The sequence below is a fragment of the Lemur catta genome, chromosome 4 (assembly GCF_020740605.2).
Source record: "Lemur catta isolate mLemCat1 chromosome 4, mLemCat1.pri, whole genome shotgun sequence".
In the NCBI taxonomy this organism is placed as follows: Eukaryota; Metazoa; Chordata; class Mammalia; order Primates; family Lemuridae; genus Lemur; species Lemur catta.
This window is the reverse complement of record NC_059131.1, coordinates 48,492,412-48,509,341: the sequence shown is the minus strand read 5'-3', so window position 1 is coordinate 48,509,341 and position 16,930 is coordinate 48,492,412. Positions and strand designations below refer to the sequence as shown.

The window sequence follows — 16,930 nt, the reverse complement described above, 5'->3', positions numbered from 1 at the left end:
GGAGTTCAAGACCAGCCTGAGCAAGAGTAAGACCCCATCTCTACTAAAAATAGAAAGAAATTATCTGGCCAACTAAAATATATATATAGAAAAAATTAGCCAGGCATGGTGGCGCATGCCTGTAGTCCCAGCTACTCGGGAGGCTGAGGCAGTAGGATCGTTTAAGCCCAGGAGTTTGAGGTTGCTGTGAGCTAGGCTGACGCCACGGCACTCACTCTAGCCCAGGCAACAAAGCGAGACTCTGTCTCTAAATAAATAAATAAATAAATAAATAAAAAATAAATAAAAAATAAATAAATAATAAATAAATAAATAAATAAATAAAATAAAATAAAAGATACTACAAGGCTATAGTAACCAAAACAGCATGTTACTGGTACAAAAAAAAGAGACATAGACCAATGGAACAGAACAGAGAGCCCAGATATAAAACCATCTACCTACAACCAACTGATCTTTGACAAAGCAGACAACATACACTGGGGAAAACCTATTCAATAAATGGTGCTGGGAAAATCAGATAAAAACATGCAGAAGAATGAAACAGGACCCCTACCTCTCACCACTCACAAAAATTAATTCAGGATGGATAAAAAAACTTAAAGATAAGGCATGAAACTATAATAATTCTAGAGGAAAATGTAGGGCAAACTCTTCTACATATTGGCCTAGGCAAACAATTCATGAAAAAGAACCCAAAGGCAATCATGGCAACAACAAAAATTAATAAATGGTATTTCATTAAACTAAAAAGCTTCTGCATAGCTAAAGAAATAATCAACAGAGCAAATACACAACCTACACAATGGGAGAAAATTTTTGCAAGCTACACATCCAATAAAGGGTTAATAACCAGAATCTACAAAGAACTCAGGCAAATCAGCAATAAAAAAACAACTCCATTAAAAAGTGGCCAAAAGACATGAATAGCTGCTTCTCAAAAGAAGAAAGACAAATGGCCAAGAAAATGAAAAAATGCTCAATGTCACTAATCATCAGGGAAATGCAAATTAAAACCACAATGAGATATCACCTTACCCCAATCAGAATGGCTTTTATTAAAATGTCCAAACACAGTAGATGCTGGTATGGATGCAGAGAGAAAAGAATGCTTATATACCATCAGTGGGAATGCAAATTAGTACAACCTCTATGGAAAACAGTATGGAGGTTACTCAAAGAACCAAAAAAGTAAACCTACCATTCGATCCATCAATTCCACTACTGGGTATTTACCCAAAGGAAAAGAAGTCATTTCATCAGAAAGACACCTGCACCTGAATGTTTATTGCAGCATAATTCACAATTGCAAAGATGTGGAATCAACCCAAGTGCCCATCAATTCATGAATGGGTTAATAAAATGTGGTATATGTATAACATGGAGCACTACACAGCCTTAATAAGATGAATTAAGGCCTTTTGCAACAATCTGGATGGAACTGGAGACCATTCTCATAAGTGAAGTGTCACAAGAATGGAAAAATAAACATCACATGTTCTCACTATTAAACTGGAACTGATAAGCACAGAAGTGCACAGAGGGAAGTAAAACTCAGTGGAAAGCAACTGGGGGGCAGGGAAGGGGAATAAACAAACCTAATGGGTGCTATGAACACTATTTGGGTGACGGGCATGCCTATAGCCAAGATTCAAGCATTACAAAAACAATCCATATAACCTAAAACATTTGTACCTCCTTAATGTTTTGAAGAAGAAAAAAAAAAAACTTAGCTGGGTGTAGTGGTGCGTGTCTGTAGTCCCAGCTACTTGGAGGGCTGAGGTAGGAGGATCGCCTGAGCCCGGGAGTTTGAGGTTGCAGTGAGCTATGATGACACCACTGTATTCTAGCCCAGGCAACAGAGTGAGACTCTGCCGCAAAACAAAACAAAACAAAAAATAACCTCTCCAAGTTCAATAATAAGAAAACAGTCCACAGAAAGTCAAATATTGCATGTTCTCACTTATAAGTGAGAGCTAAATAATGTGTACACATGGACATTTGAGTGTAGAATGATAGACACTGGACACTTAGGTGGGTTGGGAGGGAGTGGATGATAAGAAATTACTTAATGTGTACAATGTACATTATTTGAATGATGGATACACTAAAAGCCCAGACTATGCAATATATCCATGTAATAAAATTGTACTTGTACCACTTAAATTTATACAAATTTTAAAAATGAGCAAAAGACCTGAACAGAAACTTCAATAAGAAAATGTATGAATGGCAAATAAGCACACAAAAATATTCAACATCATTGGCCATTAGGGAGATGACAATTAAAGCCATGATGAGATATCCCTGCATACCTATCAGAATGTCTATAATTTTTAAAAATACTGACAAATCCCAAGCTAGTAAGGTTGCAAAATAATTGGAACTTTCATGCATTGTTGGTGAGAATACAAAATGGTACAGCTATTCTGGGAAACAGTTTGGCAGTTTTATAAAGTTAAACATATTTACCATATAATCCAGCAATTCTATTCTTAAGTATTTATCCTAGAGAAATGAAAACATGTTCACACAAGAACTTGTATGTGAATGCTTATAGCTATTTTAGTCACAATTTTCAAAAACTGAGAAAAGAAATATCTTTCAACAGGTGAATAAGTAAATTAGTACATCTATACAATGGAATACTGCTCAACAATAAAAAATAACAAACTACTGATACACATAACAATTTGATATGAATATCAAGGCATATATTCAGAGACAAAAGCCAGTCATAGAAGTTCATAGCATATGATTCCAATCATATGACATTCTTGAAGTAAAAACTATATAGTGATGGAGATTTCAGTGATGCCAGGGATTATGGGTAAGGGACAGTATGATTATAAAACATATAAGGGAGTTTTTTTTGGCTGATGAAACTGTTCTGCATTCTGATCATGGTGGTAATAGCATAAATCTAAACATTTGTTAAAATTCATAGAACTCTACATCTGAAGAAAGTCAATTTTAATATATAATAATTTAAACAATAAAAACTGTAAAACAAAAATATATAGTAAGTGAAAGAGGACGTAAAACTTTATATTATCTCAGCTTTATTTTTTTAAAAGATGCATAAATATTAAGTACAGGAGCTAAATATCCAAAGGAGATATGGATTATGTTAGTATTCTTTTTCTATGCTTTGGGGGGTTTTTCTGTACTAATAGTGGATTACTTTTAAAATTAGGAAAATACGGTCTATTTAATATCACATTTTTACCATTCATTTTATTTTTGTAATAACCAGGAGTTCAGCACATCACATTTGCTTTCCATGATTATTTCTCCTAAATACTGTATATGGTTTGCAAGCAGCCTGGGCAACACAGTGAGACCCGTCTCTACAAAAAATTTTTTAAAAATTAACCAAGCATCGTGGCTCATTCCTGTAGTCTCAGCTACTCAGGAGGCTGATGCTGAGGAGGGAGGAATGCTTGAGGCCAAGAGTTCAAGGCTGCAGTGAGCTATCATTACACCTCTGCACTCCAGCCTGGGCAACAGAGTGAGATCCTGTCTCTTAAAAACAAATAAAGAAAGAAAGTAAAAAACAAAAACTGTGTATGTAAAATGCATCATTTTTATGTTGTATTTAAATGATTATGTTGTTGAAAGTGTCCAGAGAAATTTCTTTAAATTATATTTTTTAAAAACTCTGAAATTTGAAAATATTCAATACTTTAAAATCTGTAACTTATGCCTAACCTTAAAATTTTTTTTTCATCCTCTTCCCAATTAAAAAACTCATACACTACAGACAAGTAATTGACAGAAGAAATGAGCCTGAAAAAGACATCTGTGCTGGATCTTTGACAACTAATACCTGTAATGCAGAAGGTAATGGTATTCAAGGTACCCAAAGTATTCAAAGTAAAACAGAAAAACAATGCTATAGCTTTCAAGAACTTTCAGCAAATGAATAAAAATTAGAAAACCCTGAGCATTTCTAATTGATGTGTTATGAAACTGTTCTTGGTTGATGTAATGTAAAATATCAAGTCACCTGATTATAATAAGGCTAAATTTTAATGATCATATAAATAAATACAGATAAATTTGGGGATCTTGTTAAAATATTGATTCTGATTCAGTAGGTCTGGGGTAGGACCCATGATTCTGCATTTCTAACAAGTTCTCAATTGATAAGCTGCTATCTTGGAGACTACACTTTGAGTAGCCAAGCTCTGAGGGTCACTGAGAAAAATGCTATAAATCTTGCCCAGTTTAGTAGAAAAGAAAGAAATGTACATAGTAAGTACCATAACACAGGGCAGCCACATAATATACTCCCTAAAAGTGGTACCAAAAAAATAGCATGACAAAGTAATAGAAATCACTGCCAGCCAAGATGCCCAGCTGAACAGGTAGCCTGCAAAGATAAGTAGACTTTCACCACACAGAAGAAATTCCAAATATAGAAAGCACAAATAATACAGATGACTGTCTGTGAAGGGACAAAAGTAATTAACATTTGAGTGTTCTCACTATGTCCCCTTCTCACTCTCTTCTAAAGATGAATCTAACTTGGCCCACTCATTCTATTCCCTTTCCCTCTGAGAAGAGGTCAATTCTCCTGAAATGCCTTTGAGACTCTAAAATGCAAAATGTAGAAGAAAGGTAAAGACAGAGAGGCAAGTAAAGAGCCTTTAAATGGAATTTTTCTTCTGGAGAGCTTAGAGAAGGAAATGCGTGAGAGCAACTTCAACATGTGATAAAGGTGGATAGCAGAGAAAATGAATTTTTAAGAAGTATCACATAGTACCAAGCATATAATTTTTTTGTTGTTGTTAAACTGAGTTCAACTGACTGTATGTCAGAAAGCCTACATATTTTAATATAGTGCCAGCGCTGATCCAAAATACTATCACTTCGACTCTTTGGTTGTCCTCTCCTATGCAATAAAAATTTTAATAAAATGATTCTCACACAGGACAAGCAGGTGAATAAACAATTAAAACAATTCTTTTGGTATTAATAGTTTAAAAACACATGATTCTTAGTGGAGAAAAAAATGGCATTTTCCTCTAAGTTTCTGTTTTCCCTTGAATTTGGAGGAAAATATGGAGTTAACAGTATTCAACAAGGCCAGAAGGAAAGTTGAAATTAAAAGTAATGGTTATTACAAATAAAACAAAAATTACTACTTTCAAAGAAAAAAGTATCCCTGCGGATGATATAGTTTCCTTGATGGTATTTTAAGAAATGTAATTGAAGAACTTGAGTTATTTCTAAACTACGTTTGTCATTTTGACAGTGACAGTGATTGCACTAAAGTAGTAGATCATGGCTTTATATGCTTCATAAGGCCAATGATGCTAAGGTGTAAAGAGTAGTGGAGGGTAAGGATTGAAAGGTAGGTATCAGCCAGATTATGGACAGACTTCAGTGTAAGGAGTTTACATTTATTTCAGTTGGTAATGGTATGGCTTTGAAAGTAGTCAAGCAGGTGAGTGAGATAATTAAAAGCATGGTGTAAGAATATTAATCTGGTGGCCTCATCCAAAAAGGAGAAATGACACGGGAAACACCAAATAGCAAGATTATAGTAATTTGAGAGTTAAGTAAGCCTGAGTGAAAATATTGATAGTGGGAAAAGAAAAAGATAAATTTGAGAGACCTTATGATAAAAAAAAAAACTTAACATGACTTGGATTCCTTTATCCGGCAAGCAAACAAATATTTATAAAGTGCTGTTACATGCCAGAAACTATGTTAGCAGCAGAAATAGAAGCAAAAGACATAATCATGCTTATAAGGTATTCATAGTAAAGAACTGTGGTAGAAGTATAGCCAAATACTTTGATGCATTCTCCAACCTGCCATTAAAGTGACTGCTGTGGTTTGAGTATCTATCCCCTCCAAAATTCATGCTGAAATTTAATTCCCAATGTGGCAGTATTGACAGGTGGGTCTAAGAGAGGACCATTAATACATTCATGGAATAGTGGGGTTAATGGATTAATAGGTTATATGCTAAGGGAACTAGTGGCTTTATAAGAAGAGGAAGAGAGATCTGAGCATCAGCATACTCAGCCGCTTTGCCATGTGATACCCTGTGCCACCGTGTACTCTTCAGAGTCCCAACCAGCAAGAAGGCTTTTGCCAGACGTGGCCCCTCAACCTTGGATTTCTAAGCCTCCATAACTGTAAGATATTCCATTATAAGCAACAGGAAATAGACTAAGACAGTGACCAACCTTAAACTGTTTAGACATTTTTATAATCTGTCCACACCATCTCTACCCAATCTTATTTTCCACTACTCCACAATTTTTAACTGCATCTACTTCCTCATTGCCCAATACCTGTATGATTCCTTCCACCCAAAATTCTAAAAATATTCACTTTAGAAATGATTAATAGTTTCCTACTGACTTATTTTAATGATCATTGTCCAGATTTCCTCCACATGACCCCTAGTAGCATTTGACATTACTGACTACTCTCCCTTGAAATACTCTTATCTTTGCATTCTTTGTATTCTAGCCCATTGAATCCTCTTTTTACCTATTTAGATCTTGATCCAACTCCAATAAACATTTTAGAAATAATAAACAAGTTAAAAAGAATTTTTTAAACTACCTATTCTAATATAGGTGGCTAGGTAACACATTAGGTCCTCTCTTTCTGCCTATGTGTAAGCTGCAAAACTTAAGTACCAAAAGATGAATGCAGTAAGAGCAAATTAATGAATATAGGTTGTATTAGTCAAGGTTATAATTTCCATGCTGAGACTGAAATTTTTCTGAATGAGAGGCAGCACCATTAACCAGTATTATCAAACTGAATGGCTTTGGAAATTAGTTTTTGCTGCAAAATTGATAATATTTCTTAATGATTTTAACCTAAAACACTGCTTATATGTGAAATATATACTGAAGTAAAGCTATGTTAATGTTGATTGAGGTTGTCTGAATCATAAGTAATGTCAACGTTGTGCTATCAAGAGTAAAAACAAGAAATAATATCTATATTTTCCCACACAAATTTGAAGTAGATATATTTTCTGAGCTGAGACTGTGGTTCCAGCTAAGGTAAAAAAAAAAAAAGAAAAAGAAACTGTTGGCCGGGCACAGTGGCTTATGCCTGTAATCCTAGCACTCTGGAAGGCCAAGAGGGGAGGATTGCTTGAGGCCAAGAGTTTGAGACCAGCCTGAGCAAGAGTGTGAACTCTGTCTCTACTAAAAATAGTAAAAATTAGCTGGGTGGAGTGCGGTGGTGCATGCCTGTAGTCCCAGCTACTCAGAAGGCTGGGGCAAGAGGATTACTTGAGCCCAGGGGTCCGAGGTTACTGTGAGCTAGGCTGACGCCACAGCACTCTAGCCCAGGCAACAGAATGAGACTCTGTCTCAAAAAAAAAAAAGAAGAAGAAGAAACTATCCCAGTTTTAGCACTTAAAAGTCCCCAAGTCCTGAGAAACCACTTAGTCCCAGAAAACCAGAACAACTAGTCTCCCTAATTCTGGCATCGTGTTTTTGACCTGGATTAAAGTGCAAAGGAAATTTCCATATTTCAAAATCCATCAGCTGTGCTACTGAGGAGCTTCTATCTAACCTTCAATTGGAAGTGATTACTCTGCAATGTAATGACATGCTATAAAACAAATATCAAGAGAAGAATCTAATAGAGTTCTATAAAATAAGATGCTGTTCATGGATTGTTATCAGTATTTGGTAGTACTTAACTATTTGGAAAGGCATTTTCAGAGATGAAATACATAAAAATCTCATCAGATAAGCATTAACATAAACATTTGCAGTTGAGTTTGATGAGAAAGAACACTAAATTGAACCCTAATTAAATTAAATGCTATTTTCCTATTCTCATTAAAGATTTTTTTTAAAAAATTATACTCAGTTATTATTATTATACTTTGAATTTTCTCAATAACAATTTTGTGGAATGTTTCTGTCTTGTTATGTAAGTACTATAATAGTATCTTCAATTTTGCCTCCGACCCCACAAAGCCTAAAATATTTACAGTCTGGCCCTTTACATGATGTGGGCCCCTTGTCTAGACTAAGACAAATATAGTTAAGGGATGAGGACTGTCATAGTCAACAAGAAACTAAATGAAGCAGTTAACACTGGCTTTTATGAGAAAAATAAACAGAATTGGTATATATTTAACAGTCTATAACATACCAGAGTTAGAAGTAATCACTTTGCTATACCAATCTCTTTACATGTCCATCTAGAATCTAGATTACAGATCTTAAAACTTCTGCTGTGAAAGTTAATTTTCCTTTATATGAAAAAAAATTGGCATGGATTCAAGGAAGATTGACAATGACTAACATGAAAAAACTTATGTTTTTAAAAAGTTTTTAAAAATGAAGTTGTTTAGCTCAAAAATGTCAGCATTACAGAAGTAATAATTATTGTGTAAAATTATACAAACTACACTGCATTGTTTTATGGTTTATGGAAGACTTTTAAAAACATACCAAATTAAAACAGTGTAGTTTTGTTTAGTCATAAGAAGAACTTATTGACCACTGAAAAGACAAAATGTTGAACCAGTTTCTAAGAGAGATTATTAATTTTGTACTCCTAGAGATCTTCAAGAAGAGATAACTATCTTATTGTAGGATTTAAACATTTATCTACCTGAAAGCAAGAGCCAATCCATTTTTTTAAAAAATTCCAATGTCCTATGAAAACATTACAATCCAGATTTTATGGCATGGAGCCACATCATGTTAGAAATGTTATGAAATTTTTGAACTATAGCTAAACAAAACATCCCAAACTATACAAAAAATACCCCCCAATAGCCAAGTAATTTTGAGTCAATGACATATAAGTTTTTTATTTATATATACATACATATGTATGTATATATAAATCATCATCAAGGCATTAATTAGTATTAGGACTATAAGGAGGAATTAGATGCTGCCAATAAGCTTCAGTAAATATATTAATATAATCTACTTGGGAAGGTGAACTAACTAAAGGAAATTAATAAGTTAGCATAAGCCTAGTAGTGCCAAATGAGTGGTATATGTAAGCACTAAGTGCTATAAGAGAAACATAATTGGGATTTATAAATACCATCAATTACACACAATTACTTGTTTCACGGATGAGAATATGTAAATTAATGTTTACCTATTAATATCCACCAATAATGAAAAATTAGATTGTGGCAGTTATGACAGTTCTTTTCTCTCAGCATATAAAGTTAAGTAAGAATACCTCTTTTAAAAGAATCATTTTGATGTGCTAAATAAGCCAAAGTCAGCAGGTACAGTGCTTCTATTAGAGCAGATAACAACTAATCAATTACAGCTTTCTTTCCCACTGAGCCAAGAAAACCAAAAGCCTCATAAAACTCTACACAGTTCCCTAGGTAACCACCACTAATCAACCAGAATTGGCATTTAGATGGAACTTACTTGCCATGCTAGTTTTAAGGTATCATTTTAAAAGCACAAAGAACAATATAGGCATAGTCTACTCACTTGATTTCAGTGCAGATATTAGCCATATGTGTATGTATGAGAATAACTGGTATTTTCAAACTATGTTAAGGTTTGGTTTTTATTTTCTCTAGAGTTTTCAACATTTTAATTTATTTAATTTATGATTATTTTAGGTATTTATCTTTTTAGTGAGGAAACTTAAAAGTTTTGTTAATTTTTATTACAGTCCTTTATTAGGGTTTAAGATAATTAACGTTGTCATCTTTTATTGTAGAAGCAGAACAGAGAGAAGACTGCAGAGGACAGGTAAAACACTTTCTCTTACTGTTTTTCTCTTAGAATTTAAATACTATATGTATGTTTTGATTATTTTGAACTCAGGAAATGCTGCATATTGGTCTACATTAACTACATTAATAGTTTCTAGAAAACTATTTTGCTTTTTGGTATTTCCAAGTGGTATTAAAATAGTTATTTTTAATATAAAATTATTCCTAATGGAATATGTGCAGATAAAACTATGTATCTTGAATTAGATTCAAAATAATCCAGTGGAGAGGAAGTAGAAGGGATATAGATGAATTAAGCATCACCAGGAATTGATAATTGATGAACCCGGAAATATAACAATTTACAATTATCATTCTCTCTTTGGTATATATTTGAAATTATCCAAAATAAAAAATTTAAAATAAAAGGTTTGTAATAATGATGAAATAATCCAATACATTTTTGTTACATTTAGGTATAATTTTTATAATTAATACATATTTTAAAAAATCACATCTGGGCTTATGCCTGTAATCCCAGTACTTTGGGAGGCCAAGGTGAGAGGACTGCTTGAAGCCAGGAGTTTGAGACCAACCTGAGCAACATAGCAAAACCCTATCTCTACAAAAAATATTAATAGAAAGAATTAGCTGGACAAGGTGGCACACACCAGCAGTCTCAGCTTTCAGGAGGTGGAGGTGGGAGGATCTCCTGAGGCCAGTAGTTTGATGTTACAGTGAGCTATGATCACACCACTGCATGCCATCCTAGGTGCCAGTGAGACCCCATCTCTTAAAAAAAAGAGTCACATCTGATGAACCCCTCTTTATATTCTGTCCCTGACATCACATTTAAGTTCCCAGAGAGACATCACATCTAAGTTCCTAGTTTCTGAGAAGAGATATCAATTCCCTATTATAGGCGGGCATGGTGGCTCACACTTGTAATCCTAGCTCTCTGGGAGGCCAAGGCGGGTAGATCGTTTGAGCTCAGGAGTTCAAGACCAGCCTGAGCAAGAGCGAGACCCCGTCTCTACTAAAAAATAGGAAGAAATTAGCTGGACAACTAAAAATATATATATAAAAAAAATTAGCCAGACATCATGGCACATGCCTGTAGTCCCAGCTACTCAGGAGGCTGAGGCAGAAGGATTGCTTGAGCCCAGGAGTTTGAGGTTACTGTGAGCTAGGCTGACGCCACGGCACTCTAGCCCAGGCAACAGAGTGAAACTCTGTCTCAAAAACAAAACAAACAAACAAAAATTTCCCTATTATACCAATTTCAAAAAGGTTAGGTATAAATCAGAGAATCCCCATAATTTTATTAATCGCCCATATAGCCCACAGTGGATTACCATAGAAACTGATTTCTTATGAGACTTGAGTTTGAATGACAGTTCCACAATTACTACCATTACAACTTTGAACAAATCATTTCATCTCTTTTAGCCTCAACTTCTTCATCTGTAAAAGAGAGATAATTCCACGTATCCCAAAGGATTTTTATAAAGCTCTGTTGTAAACATGAATGTGGTAGGACTTCATATGGAACTTTTATATGGAACTATACTAATTATACTAATTATCAGCATCATTGCTTTAATCAACTTCTTTATGGACATATCTCTATTGAAAATAAAAATAATAATCTTGATTGTCTTGGCAGCAAATATTCCATATTCAATTGAATATACATGCATAATAATTTTCATTTAATTTTCTAAAGCTTATGGAAACTTTACCTTAAATTTTATATATTTTAAATAGCTTTTTTTAATACTTGTTAAAAATAAACAATAGCATCCTATCAAAACTTTACAGACATATTCATTTAGAGAAACATGTGTACATGAGATCTAATCAAGAAACTCACTTCCCAAAGATCTTTCTGGAAGGGTTTTTATACAGAATAAGGGAAACATCAGTTTGTAAATACCGGGTGCAGTGGCTCATGTATATAGTCCAAACACTTTGGGAGGCTAAGGCGAGAGAATCACTTGAGGCCAGGAGTTTAAGACCAGCCTGGGCAACACAGTGAGACCCATCTCTATGAAAAAAAATATGAAAAATCAGCTGGTCATGGTGGCATGTGCCTATACTCCTAGTTACTTGGGAGGCTGAGGCAGGAGGATCACTTGAGCCCAGGAGTTTTAGGTTGCAGTGAACTATGATGATGCCACTGCACTCTAGCCCAGGTTACAGAGTGAGACCCTGTCTCAAGAAAAAAAAAAAAAAAGGAGAAGAAAAAGACAGAAATCCTATTCACAAAGATGCTTCTTATAACTCTTCTATAAAACCTAAAGGAATTATATTAAATCATAATTCAGTGAAGGCATTTCTGTGAAAAGGTGACATGACATGTTCTAAGTACATTCCTTTCTGATGGTATACTTAACACAGAAGTTAGAATGTTAAATAGAAAGTTAGCTTATCACCTCTTGTATTTTCCTGGATAGAGCTGGAACCCATTCTACTAAGTGAAGCATCCCAAGAATGAAAAAATAAGCACCACATGTACTCACCATCAAATTGGTTTCACTGATCATCACCTAAGAGCACATTTAGGAATAACATTAATCGGGTATTGGGCAGATATGGGGGAGAGTGAGGGGGTGGGTGTATACATACATAATGAGTGCGATGCACACCGTCTAGGGAATGGACACACTTGAAGCTCTGATTGGGGGGGGGCAAGGGCAATATATGTAACTTAAACTTTTGTAGCCCCATAATATGCTGAAATAAAAAAAAAAAAAAGGAATTGTGGACAAGGACCCAAGTGAATACACTCAGTTCAAAAAAGCAAAAAAAAAAGTTAGCTTATCAATTAACCTCTCATAAGCACTGGAAGCCTTAAGCCAATCTTCGGCAAGGTCTAAAGTATAATCAGTTTGCATTTTCTACAAAAAACATCAAGCACCAAAACTCTGTATTGTTGATTAAAAAGAAATCTCTGTATGATACCAAATATGTAAGAAGCAGAATTAATATTTAATAGTGAAACTTAAATAGCTGGTTAATTTGCTCAAGAAACCCCCTGCTACAGAGAGTGGGCTACTGGCATGCTTATAAGCAATGGTCTTAAATGACAGGAATAGGGAGTCACAGGAGTTAATCACGAAGCCTGTGGAACACATGTTGTTAGTAAAAACAAAAAACAAAAAAAACGTAAGTGGAAAAAACACCTCACGGAGAAATAAATTCTAATCTCAACTCTGCCACTAAGTCACTTTTGACAAAACATTTAACCCATATGAGCCTCAAATTGTTCATCTATAAAATAAAAGGATTTCAGATTAGGTTTTACAGTTTCTTCTATCTCTAAACTATTACACTTCTATGATTTAATTATTGTTACATCAGAAACTGCATGAGAGACCATTGGTACCACAGAGGAAACCTAACATAAAATAATGAGATAATCAATTAGTATATTTTTTTTAAAAAAAAACAATCTGTATTAAGTGAGCAAGAGGCCAAAATCCAGTTTGTAGCAAAGCACACCTTAACTTGTCTGCTGAATTTGCTTACAAAAGTCTGTGTACCTTTAAAATAAAGTGACCTGGTATCACCCAATGTTAGGTAACAGCAATAGGGTGTGGCTCGGAAAATGCACTTAACCACATGTAGAAATCAAATGAGGGATTGGGGAAAACCCTTTTGTTGCTGTAAATTACCACGGGAATTAACATGTAGCGTCAGTAAAGGGTGAGCACAATTACAGCACACAAAAAAATGAAGATCAGTCTCCCTTAGAATCACAACTTCCTATTACCTAACAAAATCACCTCCTCCCAAACTAGGAAAGAAACAAAGCAAAACTACCAATTCTACAGTGTATCCAGATGCCTAAAATTTCATAAACTTTGGTCTAATACTTCTATTTCTATAGTTGTATATCAAGGAAATAATCCTATATACAGGAAAAAAAACTTCATGCCTAAGAATGTCCATCATAGGGTTATTTATAGAAAAAAAAAAGAAGAGGAAGAAACTGGAAAAACATAAATTTAAGCAAAAAAAGGAATGGTTAAATAAAGCTGTAGCATTTAATGAAATAAAATTTAGCCATTAAAAACAGACTGTGTGAGAGCATTGAAAAGTGTTCAAATTGAGGCCAAAGAAAAGATACAGAATTGTATGTACCATATGATTTCAGCTACGTTTAAAATAAATAAATAAAACATGTGGGGGAAAAGACAGGAAGCAAATACATGTTAACCATAGTTTTATATGACTAGTGGGACTGTGGGTAAATTTTTATACTTTTCTGTTTTCTAAATTTTATTTAATGAATATGCTTTACTTTTAATAATGATTATATACTGAATATAAAATACATTATTTCATTAGTCTTCAAAATACTCATCTAAGAGAAATAGGGTACAAGTCAAGGTTATTTAGCATAGAATAAGATATCCTTGAAACCTTGGAAATGCCCTGAAGTAAGTCTTTTGAAAACACAATAGATTTTAAAGGAAATCTTTCAGAGGAAGAGTTTTGTTTTTTTTAAATCCTAGGAGATCCTTGAGAAGTTGATCCTATGATTCCTATTTTTTAAAATGTAATTCCTAATATAAGAGAGGTATTAAGGCCTAGAATAAAAACACTACAGAACATCAGGAAAATGGCTGAAATACATGATACTTCTTTGGTATGCAGTCTGGCCTTCTAGCAACAAGTATATCCAAATATTAGGACAATAAAATAATTTACCTAGGATCTCTGCCAGTTAGTGAATGAGATCAAAAACCTAACTCCAGGTTTCTCAATGACCATTCTAGTGGTGTAGAAAATAGATTTTGGCATGGTAGTTTATAAGCCAAGAGTTGAAGCTTACATTTTAAAAATTACAGTGCTTATATTTTGTTTTTAAATTGAAAGCTACCTAAAATCTTGGAACTCCCCCCCACACACACACACATACACACACAAACACGCCTCAGGCAGTATTAAATTACTCATTCTTCTTGTTACCTGTTTTTCCAGGTTTGGTTTTTTGTTGTTTTTTTTTTTAATTTTGTATATATCAGGATCCACAGGCACATTCATACATACATATGTTGCTCTTACTTTCCAGCCTCATACCTGTTTTCTTTGAGATGTGACTACTTAAAATAATGTAAATGCAGGCTTTCTGAAAGGCTTCTCTTAGTAAAAAGAAATTTTAAGATATAACTTAAGGAATAACCTTAAACTAAATTATTTTTAAATAAATTATTTTCACCTACACTTTAAGAAAACTGTCTCCAATTATGACACAGTAGTGTCTGTGCTGTCATCCCTACTCTATCTTTCACCTTTACCCTTTCAACTCGAAGTAGGTTATCTTCAAGTTCTCAAAAATGCCCCCACTGTATTATTTTTCAAATAATAACACTCATCTTTAGTCTTATCTTCAAACATCCTCCAATTTCAGAATCCCATAAAATCTTTTGTGTTTCTGTACCTGATGGGGTTGGCAGGAGGTGGGGAGGGGGTGAAAGAATGATGGAAAGAGTAACAAATGGAAATATTAATAGATGAAGTTCTTGTTAATATTTCTTTGCAGCTTCTTAAAATTTTATAAAAGGCTTATTAAACCATGATCTTTTCTATTTTGTGAAGCATTACCTCAAGAGTCACTCTCACTCAGTAAAACACCACAATTAAGAAATTTGCATTATATAGAACACCTTTTAGAACACACAGTATTTTAAAATCAAATAGGTAGAATACAAATGATGACCCACAGTTTGTAATGTTTCATTGTAGGAGCCCTGAAATGCTTTGAAATTTCAACTAATATCCTCTCTTTATTTCTTTGCCTTTTTATTTTTCATATATTACCTCTCAACTAATTTTTATGAATACTATATCAAAATTTTAATAATTAAATATGATAAATATACAGTTCTCTCATTTACATATGTACAGTGCATTTTAAACTATTTTATTTTGTTTCACTATATTTGAATACTTAAGTTTAAAATATTAAAAATATAAATGTTAAGTCAATTACTTTTTACTCTGTTTAAACATGATTTTAATTATTTTTATTTATTTATTTGCAGGAAATTGGAGATGGTGGTTCTCTCCGAATGATTCACTTCGGTTTGGTGTAATTAGAAACTTTTTTTTAACTTCAAAAAGAAAGCTGCCTTTTTCTCATCTACTCTTTTTCATGGCCTGATACAGATTAAAATCTCTCTGTATGAATTTTTAAAAACGAAAGACAATCTGAATTAGTTAAGAGGTTTAAATTCAGAGTGTTTTCAAAATAAAGTTTTATTAGTTTCAAAAATATGTAGCATAACAACAGCAAAGTGATCCTAAATGTTATAAAAAATCTTTAACCTATTCATTTTCAATGATGTACAAATTTTGAAAGTAACTTAAATTGTACATTCGGTAGAAAATATAAACTTTATTCTCCCAAGTATTTATCCTCTTTTGATCTTATATACATCATTAATTTACATTACAAATAAAGTATTTAGTAAGCAAAAAATTCAGCCAGACCCACTGTTGGTAGACAATTCTTCATGGATCTCTCAAATTACTGCTATGACTTTTTTCCCCTGACTGCCCCTTGGAACACAGAGATACTGTCTCCCTTCTAGAGCAAAGGGCAGGCATACTTACTACCCATTATATTAATAAAAGATTTGAGTTCTTTAAGTTCATGGTTCCTCTCCTTTACACAGCCCATGAAGTGTGGAGGTGTCATCTGGCCCTCTTCACATTGTCCTATGGGAATAAGGTTCAGGAAATCAAACGCAAAAAAAAAAAAAAAAAAGAAAGAAAAAAATGCTCATACTTTGGCTACTATTGCTGTGAGTAAAAACTATCCTTTGTCTCTGACCTAGGAGTCTCACGTCTTCTACCTGCATCCATAAAACTGTAGTTCAATAACTTGTTAGCTTGTAAGTAGGGTAAAATCTCAGACTTTTCACAGTTCTTAACACTCTTTTGTTAGCAGATAGTAGATATTTTACAACTGCAGATCACTATAATAATCAACATTTTTCTGAAATACTGTATACAAATTATATAATTAAATCTTATAGTAAAACTTAATTAGACTGAAGGCTTTTATACTTCAAATTTTTCTTTCTACTTCCTATTCATCTGTACCTGTACCAGAGGATATGACAAAGAAAAAAGGTGAAACTCAAATTAGATTTTTCCTTTTGCTACTGCACTGAAATTTTAGTAACAAATATGTGAGCCATACTAAGAAGAGAG

At 33.6% G+C, this 16,930-nt stretch overlaps 1 protein-coding gene across 4 annotated transcripts in view; it reads left to right on the top strand.

Annotated features, from left to right (window-relative positions):
- LOC123636962 (WD repeat containing planar cell polarity effector) overlaps positions 1–16,363 on the top strand; it is a 316,119-nt gene extending 299,756 nt beyond the window's left edge. For all 4 annotated transcript variants that reach the window (XM_045549710.1, XM_045549713.1, XM_045549709.1 and 1 more), the window contains 3 exons: positions 3,764–3,843; positions 9,709–9,740; positions 15,757–16,363. In XM_045549710.1, the coding sequence (XP_045405666.1) occupies positions 3,764–3,843; positions 9,709–9,740; positions 15,757–15,807 (163 nt within the window). In that variant the 3' untranslated portion in view covers positions 15,808–16,363. The remainder of the gene's footprint in view (positions 1–3,763; positions 3,844–9,708; positions 9,741–15,756) is intronic.
- The last annotated feature ends 567 nt before the right edge of the window (positions 16,364–16,930 follow it).